The 13,489-nt window shown below is 47.9% G+C and overlaps 1 protein-coding gene across 3 annotated transcripts in view; it reads right to left on the bottom strand.

Moving 5' to 3' along the window:
- Positions 1 to 13,489, bottom strand: part of LOC116839881 (flavin-containing monooxygenase 3-like) — a 56,008-nt gene that overhangs the window by 17,554 nt on the left and 24,965 nt on the right. The window contains exons 1-2 of one of the 3 annotated variants that reach the window (XM_032806141.2): positions 3,339 to 3,388; positions 2,839 to 3,015 (exon numbers count right to left, since the gene is read on the bottom strand). In XM_032806141.2, coding sequence (XP_032662032.1) covers positions 2,839 to 2,970 — 132 coding nt within the window. In that variant the 5' untranslated portion in view covers positions 2,971 to 3,015; positions 3,339 to 3,388. Of the gene's footprint in view, positions 1 to 2,838; positions 3,016 to 3,338; positions 3,389 to 13,489 lie in introns of those variants that run through there. The other 2 variants (XM_032806142.2, XM_032806143.2) reach the window with 2 other exon arrangements.

Raw genomic sequence — 13,489 nt, 5'->3', positions numbered from 1 at the left:
ACAGGGTCACAAACAAACTAGATAAGTTCATGGAGGATAGGTCCATCAATGTCCCTAGCCTCTGTTTGCCAGAAGCTGGGAATGGGCGACGGGGAATGGATCACTTGATGATTACCTGTTCTGTTCATTCCCTCTGGGGCACCTGGCATTGGCCACTGTTGGAAGACAGGATACTGGGCTAGTTGGACCTTCGGTCTGACCCTGTATGGCCATTCTTACGTTCTTAATTTTGTGCATTTTCTACATTCCAAACTCTCATATTCGTATTAAAGGGAGGTAGATTAAGGCACTAGCCTTGTCCCTCTGAAAGCCTGAGTTGAAATCCTGCGTCAAATCACAGTCAAGACGCATGTGTGGTTTTGTCATCCTAGCTCTCCGAGTAGGGTGACCAGACAACAAATGTGAAAAATTGGGATGGCGGTGGGTGTTAATAGGTGCCTATATAAGAAAAAGACCCAAAAATCAGGACTGTCCCTATAAAATCAGGACATCTGGTCACCCTATCTCAGAGCGGGTGCAAATCAGCGTATAGCTGCTGTTTAGGGCAGCACCCGGGACATGCCGCATGCTTTGTAGACCTTCAAGCAGGGCGAGAGGCAGGACAAACCAGGGCCGCCCAGAGGGTTCAGGGGGCCTGGAGCAAAGCAATTTTGGGGGCCCCTTCCATAAAAAAAATTGCAATACTATATTCTCATGGGGGCTCCCTTGGGGTCCGGGCAAATTGCCCCACTTGCTCCTCCCCACGGGCGGCCCTGGGAAAATAAACCTTCCTCATCTGGGCACAAACCCAGTTTTGAGAAAAATTCTTTTCAAGGTATCACTGGTTCTCAGAATCAGCTAGTGTAAAAAGGCACTAAAGCTCATTAAAAGGGTTGGAAAAATATTTTCCGTCAAAACTTTTTTTGGATCAAAAACTAGAGGTTTTTAAAAAGCAGAAAAAAATCACAGACAATGTCTGCTTTCCTTCAAAACGTGTTGTGGTTTTTTTAATTGAAAAGCTGAAATTAGTCTGCCAAAACCTGAACATGGTTTGGGGTTTCAGAAGTGTGTGGCCAAATATTGGTTGCTTGCTGTGTTTCATTGTTTAAAGAAACAATAAAAATTCTGCCTAAAAAAAAATCCCAAACTTTTGAACCATCTCAGCTTGTGACCAAACACCTGAGCCCATCCAGTCCGAGATTTTTCCAGGTTTCTGATACTCTACTGGCTTCCTTGACTCATATGTGTCTCCATAACTTTGGGTTCATTTAGGTTAGAACATAAGAACAGCCATACTGGGTCAAACCAAGGTCCATCCAGCTCAGTATCCATCCAGCCCAGACAATGGCCAATGCTGAGTGCCCCAAAGGGAGTGAACCTAACAGGTAATGATCAAGGATCTCTTCCCTGCCATCCATCTCCACCCTCTGACAAACAGAGGCTAGGGACACCATTCGTTACCCATCCTGGCTAATAGCCATTAATGGACTTAACCTCCATGCACTTACCTGTTTCCTAGAGACTGGCTCCATGGGGTCCCTCACAAACTGGAGACGGTTACTGTGGGTTTGTCTTTAGCATAGCTTATGTACATACTCCACAAACTGAGCATTTGAGCTTGTTCCAGAATCTGGGATGAGCTTATGTTGTGAAAACTGACATGCTCAAAATAGCACATGCATGTGAATGGACACAGAGTACTACAATTAAATTAACCCAGGAGTTTTCAAACTGGGGGTCATGACCCCTCAGGAGGTCACAAGGTTATTACTGGGGGTCGCGAGCTGTCAGCCTCCACCACAAACCCCGCTTTGCCTCCAGCATTTATAATAGTGTTAAATATATAAAAAAATGTTTTCAATTTATAAGGGGCGGAGGTCACACTCAGAGGTTTGCTATGTGAAAGGGGTCACCAGGACAAAAGTTTGAGAACAACTGAATTAACCCCTCTGAAGCCTCGGGGTATGCAGGGGAGTGGGGCGGGTCTCCCTTGGTAGGGTTGGGAAGGAGGTAGGTGGTGTAGGATATTGCTCTTCTCATGTGATCCCTCCCCCAGAGGCTAATTTTAAATGAAGCCACCCTCCCTTGACATGAATCTCCCTATGACACTGAAATTAAATACAAACTATAATTAGGCATTTGAGAAGTGAAAGGGATGGTAGCCCTAATGGAAAAGCTGACAGTTTGGCCCTTCTGCAAGCCTCAAACTGGTGAATCAGCTTTAGGGTAGGGAAGGCTGTGCCTCCCAAACAGCCTGGCTCTGCCCCCTATCTGACCCTCCCCCCACTTCCTGCAATACTATAGAATACTATATTCTCGTGGCAGCCCCTGCAGAGCCCGGGGCCTGGGGCAAATTGCCCCACTTGCCCCCACCCTCTCTGGCCAGCCCTGCTTAAGCATGAAATCTCAATAAAGCCTCCACAGGGTCAGTTATATTTCTGGCTGTTCTAACACATGGTTGCACAGCACCTTGTGATTAACACAAAGAAATTTTACAGGGACTGACCGGCTAATTTTCAGAGCACCCGCAGCTCCCCTCTACTTAAACTGAAGTTGGGGGTGCTCAGCTTTTTTCCAAATCAGTCTGTGGCTGTGACTGTGGTTAGTAAAGTGACCATTAGCACAGATTTCACCACCCTGTGCAAGTGCCATAGAAAGACATGGTGCTCAAAAGTTAGTGATTTGTTCTAAACAATTAACAGATGCATCTCCTGAAGAGCAAACCAGTCTATAGGCATCAGGGAAAGCAAGATACAAGACAGGGCATATGCAGAATGGAGAGACAGCTGGGATGTGACAAGACCAGCCATATTCTGAAATCAGAATGTTTTGTCATCCGCCAGTGAGCTTCCCACTTACTGTGAATTTCCAGAGCCCTCCGATGTCATCGCTTCTCTCGAAGCAGGTGGGCTCCAATCCCTCGTCCAGACAACATTTAATGGAGGCCAGTCCGCTCACGCCAGCTCCAATGATTGCCACTCTCTGTACCATGGTCTCCTGCAGCAGAGAAGAAGCACACCTCTTCAGTGCATAGAGCTGTCAGTGAGCAGAAACCACAGCATTTCAGCAGAATAGCCTAGAACTTTATTAGAGAAGACTAGGCCACCTTTATGGACAGAAATATCGCACACATACTCACTCTCTCTATAAATATAGTGGTAGCTTGTTCTGATTCCTATTAAGACCCAGTGATGTGAAACAGATAATGGAATGAAATGGAGGTGATTGATTGCCCAAGATCTTCAAGAATGTTAAACTCACAGTTGTCAGCTGTCCACTCTGCATTTCAGTTTTACAATCACTTTAGCCATTTCTTTCTTTTTAGCCTCCCCAAAGCGATGTCCCACTTTCGCCATTACCTTTGCTCCTTCTCTTCTCCAGCCGAGTCCCTGATGCCTGTGAATGGGTTTCAGGCAGGCACGGGGGAAAGCAAATCCCTTTCCTGGAACCTATTATTTTCAGAAAAGCAACTGAAATGTGGGAGGAGCTTCCCTTAAAGAACAAGCCACTTTTAGACACCATATCACAGGGGGCAGGCCTCGCTGGCAGGGCTGTGTAAGGACATGTCTGTACAGTATTGGTGGTGATTTTTGGAACTTAGCATACCTGGAGTGGAAAGCGAGGAGAAGCTTGGAGATTTGAGCTCTCTGCTTCAGAAACAAATTGTCTAGGTGATGCTATTCCAGACAGCACCTGGGGTCATTGGGCAGTGGTGACCAACCCTGATTCCCATCCGGATATAGCATGACAATGATTCCCTAAATGCCCTCCTTCCACGTCCCACTTGGCTCTGACTCCACTTTCCAGCCCACGCAGAATGGTTCCTAGAAGCCACAGACCCTGAAAACAGACTGGAAATAGTCTTAGATCACATCCCCAGAGTTGCGGTAACAGGAGGGAGAGAAAGGAATACATGGAAGTGGGGTGATCTAGTCATGTTCTGAGAGGAAGCGGGATGGGGCTCAGCATCTGGGGAACCTAAACCACCCATTCACCCAAGGGCTATTTTATAGAAGGCTTCTTATATGCTGTCTGTCTGGTCCCCACTGTCCCATCAACTGCCGGTTCTTCCCAGAATGGTGGAGTCCCAATACCTCGGTTAGTTCTTGCCATGTTGTCAATACAAAGTGGTTGTTAAGAGTGTGCTACTCCTCATTTCAGCCCTAGAGAGGGATTGTTGGGACACCAGTGATGATTCTAGTCCTGGTTTGCACACAGCACAAACCCCACCAGCAGCAAAACGGGTGTATATTCACCTGTCAGCCTGTGCTAAAGAAAGCTGAGGTATCTAGTGAAACCCTATTTGTACACTCTTCAGGGTGTCTGGCTCGTCCAGATTTTCCACATGCCTTTCTTTGGCTCCGAGTGTGCAGTCACTTCCTTCTGACCAGCCACAAGCTAGGCACAGAGTCGCCGGTGAGTGCTAGACCTAAACAAACCCAGAAGTCATTGCCTAGCCCTAGATCTGTGTGATACACTTCTACCTGCAGTAGATCTGTGTGTCAGAGATTGCACAATGCTGGAGCTGCATGAATAATCCACCGCAAGTAACTTGTTGTGTGCAGCTGGTTAGTAGCAGCGGACAAGAAGAAGTTGTGTTGGTTATTCAAAAACTAGAACTGACCTCGCATATTCTTGAGGGCCACTGACTGGCCCTTCATCTGTTCATATGGATACAAACATAGAGCATCCACCACATGATGTAACTGGCACATTCAGCCTCATTCACTGTTCACGAGTAGTCTGGACCAGTTTGCCATTTTTTTGATGTGGCTATTTGTTGGAAATTATTTGCATAATCACATCTGTAAAGGAGAACTTTGGAGCAGAGAGTGGCTGCTGAGGCTCTGAAGGATGAGAGTGCATGAGAGCTGAAGGACAATTGTACACAGGGGCCAGTCAGGAAGATCAATGGGACTTCATCCAGGAGAGCCGAGAACCAGCACAGTGGCTGGTGGGACAGAGAGTGCAATGGACAAGGGGAGAAAAAATCATTAGGTGTCATCAGGGAACATGGGTCCCAAACCCTGGTCCACAGGACTATGAGGTAGCCAATCAGAACTTTTTGGCTGCTAGAGACCTGGTAACAGTTGCCAGAATGAGAAGCTCAACCCTGACAGAGGACTTTAGTCCTGGGCTCTCATTGGTGGAGCTCTAGGAGTCCTGATTGGTTTCCTTCTCCTATTGAAACCAAGCGGAGGAGCAGGAAATTGTCTGTGCAATTGGGTTTCTCCTGCTCAGGGCTGCATCCACTGTGCTACCTGCCCCTACTAGGTCAGCCTGCCCACGATCCAGTCATGACAGCTATGGAAAAGAGGCCAGAGTAAAGCACATGGATGCATGTTGCCCAGATAGCCTATTAGATATTTGTATTACAGCAACACCTGGAGCTTCAGAAGAGTTTGGGGTTCAGTTGTGCTAGGCACTGTAAATATATAGGGGGTAAATCTACACTGCGTGCATCTTTCAGTGGTGTGTAATGTACATACATACATAGCCCCCAGCAGGAAAAGCCTCTGGCAGCAGAGATGGAGCCTTTCCCTGCTGCCTTCCTCTGCCAGAGCCTTTCATTGACACTTGTAGCTACATACTATAACATGGACACAACCTGCTTTCATCACAGTGCATAGCTACATGTACCTTACATGCCACCATCAGTGGTGCATAGTGAAGACATGGCCACAGTGAGGCAAATAGCTTACAGTCTTAGACTGGACAAAGGGTGCGGGGAGAAGTTCAGTGACAGAGAAGCAAACTGATTTGCCCAAGGTCACATAGCTAGGCAGTGGCAGAGATGAGAATGTTGTTTAACCCCACAGTTTGAAGTGCTGCTACATAACACTATACTCACAGTATTCTTGCTGGCAACTGAAAGAAGTATGAGCTGGAAGAATGGACTATAAGGTGGATAGAAAACTGGCTAGATCATCGGACCCAATGGGTGGTGTTCAATGGCTCCATGTCTAGTTGACAGCCGGTATCAAGTGTAGTGCCTCAAGGTTGGTCCTGGGGCTGGTTTTGCTCAATATCTTCATTAATGACCTGGAGGATGGCGTGGATTGCACCCTCAGCAAGTTTGTAGATGACACTAAACTGAGAGGAGTGGTAGGTATGCTGGAGGGTAGGGATAGGATACAGACGGACCTAGACAAATTAGAGGATTGGGCCAAAAGAAACCTGATGAGGTTCAACAGTCTGTTGCAAGGGACAGTTTGGCAGTTTGACCGTGTGCTTGATTGTTTGATTGTTTGTTTGAAAAGTGTGAATTGGGAGTGCTTTGTTCCAGGTGGGCCTTGAGTGGACCTGACTGTTCTAAAAAGGCAGTCAGCAGCGAACCAGTTGAGTGGCGAACAGCGGAGGCTAACAGAGAGAGTTTCCCTGGGATCTGTCCTAGAGGAGGTACGCTAAGTGCTGCACTAGGGGAGCTGTGTTGGTGAGTATCTGAGTGTCTGTTGCAGGGGGCAGTTTGACCGTGTGCTTGATTGTTTGTTTGAAAAGTGTGTATTGTGAGTGCTTTGTTCCAGGTGGGCCTTGAATGGGCCTGAAGCCTTGGCTATACTTGAAACTCCAAAGCGCTGCTGCGGGAGCGCTGCCGCGGCAGCGCTTTGAAATGCAAGTGTGGTCACGGCGCCAGCACTGGGAGAGAGCTCTCCCAGCGCTGCACTTACTCCACTTCCCTGTGGGGATTAGCTTGCAGGGCTGGGAGCCGCGCTCCCAGCACTGGGGCACTGTTTACACTGGCGCTTTACAGCGCTTCACCCCTGAGCGAGAAAGTTGCAGCGCTGTAAAGCGCCAATGTAGCCAAGACCTGACTGTTCTAAAAAGGCAGCCAGCAGCGAACCAGCTGAGCGGTGAACAGCGGAGGCTAACAGAGGAAGTTTCCCTGGGATCTGTCCGAGAGGAGGTACACTAAGTGCTGCATTAGGGCAGCTGTGTTGGTGAGTATCTGAGTGTCTGTTGCAGGGAACAGTTTGGCAGTTTGACCGTGTGCTTGACTGGTTGTGTGAAAAGTGTGAATTGGGAGTGCTTTGTTCCAGGTGGGCCTTGAGTGGGCCTGACTGTTCTAAAAAGGTAGTCAACCGCGAACCAGCTGAGCGGCGAACAGCGGAGGCTAACAGAGGGAGTTTGTCTGGGCCACTGAGGATTTCATATCGCCAGCTTCTGTGAATCCAGCAACAGCTGAGGAAGCTCTTAGAAGGAAGAAAATATGGAAGGTGAGCATTCAGCTGTTATAACCTGCGCAGGTTGTGCCATGTTTGTCTTTCTTCCACAGGACAGAAGTGACCTTGTCTGCACAAAGTGTAAGCTGGTCTCCATACTGGAAGAGAAGGTTTGAGGTCTGGAGCAACAAGTATCAACCCTGCGCTGCATAAGAGAAAATGAAGATTTCCTGGACAGACGTCAGGATATGCGTCTACGGGCACAACATCCTGAAGAATCAGAGCAGGCTATGCAGAAGGGAGAGAGGGATGGTGAAGAAATTTGGCAGCATGTGACCTCCAGAAGAAAAAGGAGCATCCATGTACCAGCAATGGAGATACAGATGAGCAACAGTTTTCATGTTCTTTCCACAGGTACTAATGTGGAGAGTGGACCAGATGGTACATCAGAGAGAAGGGAGAAGAAGGAGACTCCACCGATTGGAAGGCATGAGATGCACTGTCCTAGGGATGGTGGTTCCAAGACCACTGCTCTAAGAGAAGGAGGCAGGTGGTGGTGGTTGGGGACTCCCTCCTCAGGGGGACTGAGTCATCTATCTGCCACCCCAACCGAGAAACCGAGAGGTCTGCTGCTTGCCAAAAGCTAGGAATCACGATATGATGGAGAGACTGCTGAGACTCATCAAGCCCTTAGATCGCTACCCCTTCCTGGTTCTCCACGTGGCCACCAATGATACTGCCAAGAATGACCTTGAGCAGATCACTGCAGACTACGTGGCTCTAGGAAGAAGTGGTGTTCTCGTCCATCCTCCCTGTGCAGAGAAAAGGACTGGGTAGGGATCGTCAAATTGTGGAAGTCAACGAATGGCTACACAGGTGGTGTCGGAGAGAAGGCTTTGGATTCTTTGACCATAGGATGGTGTTCCAAGAAGGAGGAGTACTAGGCAGAGACAGGCTCCACCTAACAAAGAGAGGTAAGAGCATCTTTGCAAGCAGGCTGGCTAACCCTAGTGAGTAGAGCTTTAAATTAGGTTCACTGGGGGAAAGAGACCAAAGCCCTGAGGTATGTGGGAAAATGGGATACCGGGAGGAAGCACGAGCAGGACAGCACAAGAGGGGAGGACTCTTGTCTCAGACTGAGAAAGCGGGACAATCAGTGAGTTATCTTAAGTGCCTATACACAAATGCAAGAAGCATGGGAAACAAGCAGGGAAACTGGAAGACTTGACACAGATCAAGGTATGAATGTGATTGGAATAACAGAGACAAGTGGTGGGTATAACTCACCAGACTGGAGTAACTGTCACATCGAGTGGTTATTTAAACTGGCCTTCAGGAAGGATAAGGGCATGGGCAGAAAGTTGGGGGAGTTGCACTGTATGAAGAGAGCAGTTATGATGCCTCAGTAGCCCCAGTATGAAACTGGAAGAAACTCTGAGAGTATCGGATATAGGTTGTAGAAGTGTGCGCAGCAATCCAGCTGGTATGTCAAATGGGGCGGATTCTGTCCTAATACACACCACAGACCAGAGGGGATGAGGTGACGAGGCTTTCTTCTGGCAACCTAGCCAGAAACGCTACTAGATTGCAGGCCCTGGCTCTCTCATGGGACTTTAATCAACGCCTGATATTCTGTGCGAGAAGCAATACTAGCGAGTGGTCACAGACAACTCCGGACAGTTTTTGGGAAAGTTGTAGGGGACAATTCCTGTCCGAGCTGCTGGAGGACACAACTCAGGGCAGTGCTCTTCTTAACTGCTGCTCACAAACCGAGAAAGAGTTAGTAGGGAAGCAAAAGTGGAGCGGAACCTGAAGCCAGTGACATGCATGGTCGAGGCAGGATCCTGGACACAAGGGAGAAGGAGAGCATCTGAAGTCAGACCTTTGGAGTTCATAAAAGCAGACTTTGATTCCACTTCAAAGAAACTGAAAGGGCAGGATCGGCCTGGTGAACTAACATGGCAGGGGGAACTGGTGGTCCAGTAGAGATGCTGGCTGTGAATTTAAAGAATCCTTATTGAAGTTGCAGGAAAAAAACATCTCGATGCGTAGAAAGAACTAGTAAATATGGCAGGCGACCAAGCTGGGCCTTACTAGTGAAATTCCTTGTGAATTCGCTAAACAGAAAAAACAGAAGCTAAAGAATGCGAAGCATTGCGGACAAAATGACCAGGGAGGAGTACATAAACATATGTTCTTCAGGGCATGCAGAAGTGAATCAGGAAGCGCAATCACCTTGAAGTCTTGGAGCTGAGCAAGAGATGTTAAAAAGTATCAAAAAAAGGTTTGTCTTCAGGTATGTTACAACAGGAAGTAAAGTCAAGAAAAGTGTGGGCCCTTACTGTGAGGGAGGCACCTAGTGAAGAGGATTTGTGAAAAAGCTAAATACTCAAATTGATTTTTTTTGCCTCTGCTCTCACAAGCAAGGGTCAGCTCCCAGGACTGTTGCACTGGGTCAGCAAGCACAGTATGGGTGAGAAAGTGGACCACCCTCTGTTGGAGAGAGAAGCTAGTTGCTGGACTATTTAGTAAACACTCGATGGAGTCACAAGTCCATGGGGCCCAGATGGCACTGCATCCGAAAGGTTGTCTAAAGACCGTTGTGCGGAATGTGATTTGCAGAGCCCCATTGGCCATTATCGTTGAAAAACTCATGTGCGGCGATCGGGGAGGTCTGGATCAACTGGAACAAAAGGCTTAACTGTAGTGCCATCTTTAAAATGGTAAGAGTGAAGATCTGGCGAACCTACAGGCCAAGTCAGCCTCACATCAGTCCCTTGGAAAAAATCATGGAGCAAGTCCTCAAGGAATTCAATTCTGAAGCACTTAGAGGAGAGGAAACCGTGGATTAGGAACAGTCACTCGGCAGTGGCATTCACCCACGGGCAAGTCAGCCTGACTAACGTAATTGCTCTATGAGAGAATGGGGAGCTTCACCATCAAATGGCGATGTGTGGATGAAGGGAAAGCAGTTGATGTGTTATCCCTTGAATTAGCAAAGCTTTGATACGGTTCTCCCACCATGGTTTATTCTTGCTATTATTTTTTATGATCTGGAAGGGAGGTGGGTGGGGACTGCACTCGTCAGCAAGTTTGCAAGATATGACACTTAACTGGGAGGAGTGGTAGATACGCTGAAGGGTAGGGACAAGGATAACAGAGGAGGACATGGACAAATTAGAGGAAGGGCCAAAAGAAACCTGATGAGATTCAACAAGGACAGTAGCATAGTCCTGGAACTTAGGAGGTCAGAATCCCATGCCTGTTAACACGTACTAGAGACCGAATGGCTAGGAAACCATTCCGCCAGAAAGGACGCTAGGGCTTACATGGTGGACGAGAAGCTGATATGATTCAAAACAGTGTGCCCTTGTTGCAAGAAGCTAATGCATTTTGGGCTGTATAAGTAGGGGCATTGCCAGCTGATGCGAGAACGTAATCGTTTCTCTCTATTGACATGTGGTGAGGCGCTCATCTGGAGTACTGTGTCCAGTTTGGGGCCCCGCACTACAAGAAGGATGTGAATTGAAAAGAATCAGCGGAAGGGCAACAAAAATGATTAGGGGGCTAGAGCCAATGTCTTATGAGGAGAGGCTGAGGGAACGGATTGTTAGTCTGCAGAAGAGAAGATGAGGGGGGATTGATAGCTGCTTTCAACTACCTGAAAGTGGGTTCCAAAGAGGATGATCTAGACTGTTTTCAGTGGTACCAGATGACAGAAGGAGTAATGGTCTCCGTTGCAGTGGGGGAGGTTAGGTTGGATATTAGGAAAACTTTTTCACTAGGAGGGTGGTGAAGCACTGGAATGGGTTGCCTAGGGAGGTGGTGGAATTCCTTCCTTAGAGGTTTTAAGGTCAGGGCCTTGACAAAGCCCTGGCTGGGATGATTTAGTTGGGGATTGATCGTGCTTTGAGCAGGGAGTTGGACTAGATGACCTCCTGAGGTCCCTTCCAACCCTGATATTCTATGATAACCCTCACTCCTCTCCACCTTGGAATATAAAGGTGCAGTTTCCAAAAGAGTGTAATATTGGGTTATGTAAAATGGGTGGTGCATCTAACTAAATGTGTCCACTGGTTTTGGATTCTGGTCACAAGTTGGCAGCACAGAGCGAAACAGTTACTGCTAACTGGTTCCATGTGGGACATGGACTAGCTGACTTCTGGTTGGCCCTTCCAGCCCCACATTTCTATGACAGGGTCTTGCCCACAGTGTCAAACACCACATACACGAAAGAAGAATCAAACACAACCAGATAAAGGGGACTAAGGAGCTGCAGTGGGAAATCATACCCAAGAGAAGGACGTGGCAGTCAGAATGAAAAACACATTGATTAGGCCCCATTTTATAGACCATTTTAAATTCTATAGACTAATGAAACAATTCAATTAGTTTAACTGGCATGTTGACAATTGAATTGAAAGGTTTTTAATCCTTTTAACTGAGTTCATTAGTTTATTTGGGTTGAAGCAAATAAAGGAGATCTTTGCAATTGGTTGATTACAGGGATTCAGACATTTGGTTTTGTCACAATTTTCAGCATGAGTTCGTTGTCTAATTTCTTCTGTCCTGCTAGGAAGGGATCAATATTATTCCACGTGTGCGGAAAGATAACTCCAAAAAGTAGGGGCATCACTGCTTGTCATCTGGCCTTTGGATCTTGCTTCACTGTTAATCTGGAACAACATGGGTTTCTTGACCATCTATTCACTTACTTCCCTAATAGTAGCTGACCCAGCCAAGATTGGGTGCCCATTGTGTTAGGTGCTGCACAAACCCACAGTGAGAGACAGCATCTGCCCCAAAGAGCTTCCAGTCTCTGCAGGTAAGAAAGACTCCCAGTCCAGTGCTCTATCTGCTAGAGTGCTACCTTCAAGAAGATTCTTCTTTTGACTGTTTTTTGATGAAAAAGCAATTTCAAACAAAATAGTTGGGTATGCAAATTTTGCCACTAAAAAAGAGGGTAGGGTGAGGAGAAGGTTGTGGGGGAGGAGAGAGATGGGAGGGAAGAACTGAAAACCCCCAAACCAAAGTTTTTTGACCAACCATATAAAATATGAGGCCAGCTAGAAAACGTGGTGGCGCAGGCCGGGCTGGCTCTAGCAATTTCACTGCCCCAAGCACAGCGGCACGCCACGGGGGGCGCTCTGCCGCTCACCAGTCCCGCAGCTCCAGTGGACCTCCCGCAGGCGTGCCTGCAGATGCTCCACTGGAGCCGGGGGACCAGCTCCCGGCAAGCGGCAGAGTGCCCCCGCGGCATGCCGCCCTAAGCACGCACTTGGCATGCTGGGGCCTGGAGCCGGCCCTGGGCACAGGGCCAGAAACACAGGTCAATGGGATAGCCTCCCTACTACTACATTCCACAATGCTACTCTATAGCTAGGCCAGTGACCTTGGTCAGTTATCTTGGCTAGTTAGCAAAGATGACATTGACATACAGGTTCATTGCCCCCTCAATTCCAGCACAAGTCATGCCCGTAGTGCTCATGATGTTAATATTTGATGTGGAGTGGAGTTAGAGAATGGTTGCAACAGTGCTATAAAATGCTACGCCAGCATTGTGGAAGTATGCAAGTTGCACAAGTTGTAGCTGCCTCTGGTTTCATTGGGATAATGTGGTATCCGGGCCCAAATTTTAATTGTGCTAATACTAGAGCTGTGGAAAGTGGGTCTTTTTGCAAGTCTGTTATGTTGTACACATAGACGGGGGAGGGTTTGTGTTTTTGGTGACAGTGATCTTGAAGTCTGGTGCAAATATGACAGCCTCCATCTTGACCAACACAGCAGGGATTGAAATAGGCACCTAGAGACCTGGACGCATGCACTGCTACAGCTGACACTAAAGCTCCCTTGCTAGGACTGTAAGACTCATCCTCTGTGAATCAGGCACAGAGGGGGACCTGAAGCACTCACTGGCAGGGTACACTAACACCCCCTCAGGCATTTTTCTGTTTGCCAAACTCAGACATATCAAGGGCTTCTGATTAGAAGAGTTCAATAGGAATTTCCTGCAATAAGGAATACGCCCTGGGAGCATATTACTGAATGGATTCCCAAGAGTGTCCCTCACATTTTCCTTCAGGCTAGCTGTAGCTATGTCATAGGGCGAGCCCTACCTAGAGCTCCCTCCTTCAGCAGGTCAGGGTGCAACCAGTGAACCCACCTCAGTTTCCCTCCTTCAGAGGCTTCAGTAACTTTACTGCTGGCTCTCTGGATACCATGCCCTCCTTGAGGTTGGTGGGGAAGGATAGCTCAGTGGTTTGAGCATTGGCCTGCTAAACCCAGGGTTGTGAGCCCAATCCTTGGGGAGAGGGGCCATTTAGGGACTTGGGGATTGGTCCTGCTTTGAG

Source organism: Chelonoidis abingdonii, chromosome 7 (genome assembly GCF_003597395.2).
Source record: "Chelonoidis abingdonii isolate Lonesome George chromosome 7, CheloAbing_2.0, whole genome shotgun sequence".
Classification (NCBI taxonomy): domain Eukaryota; kingdom Metazoa; phylum Chordata; order Testudines; family Testudinidae; genus Chelonoidis; species Chelonoidis abingdonii.
This window is presented reverse-complemented; position numbering and strand designations above follow the sequence as displayed.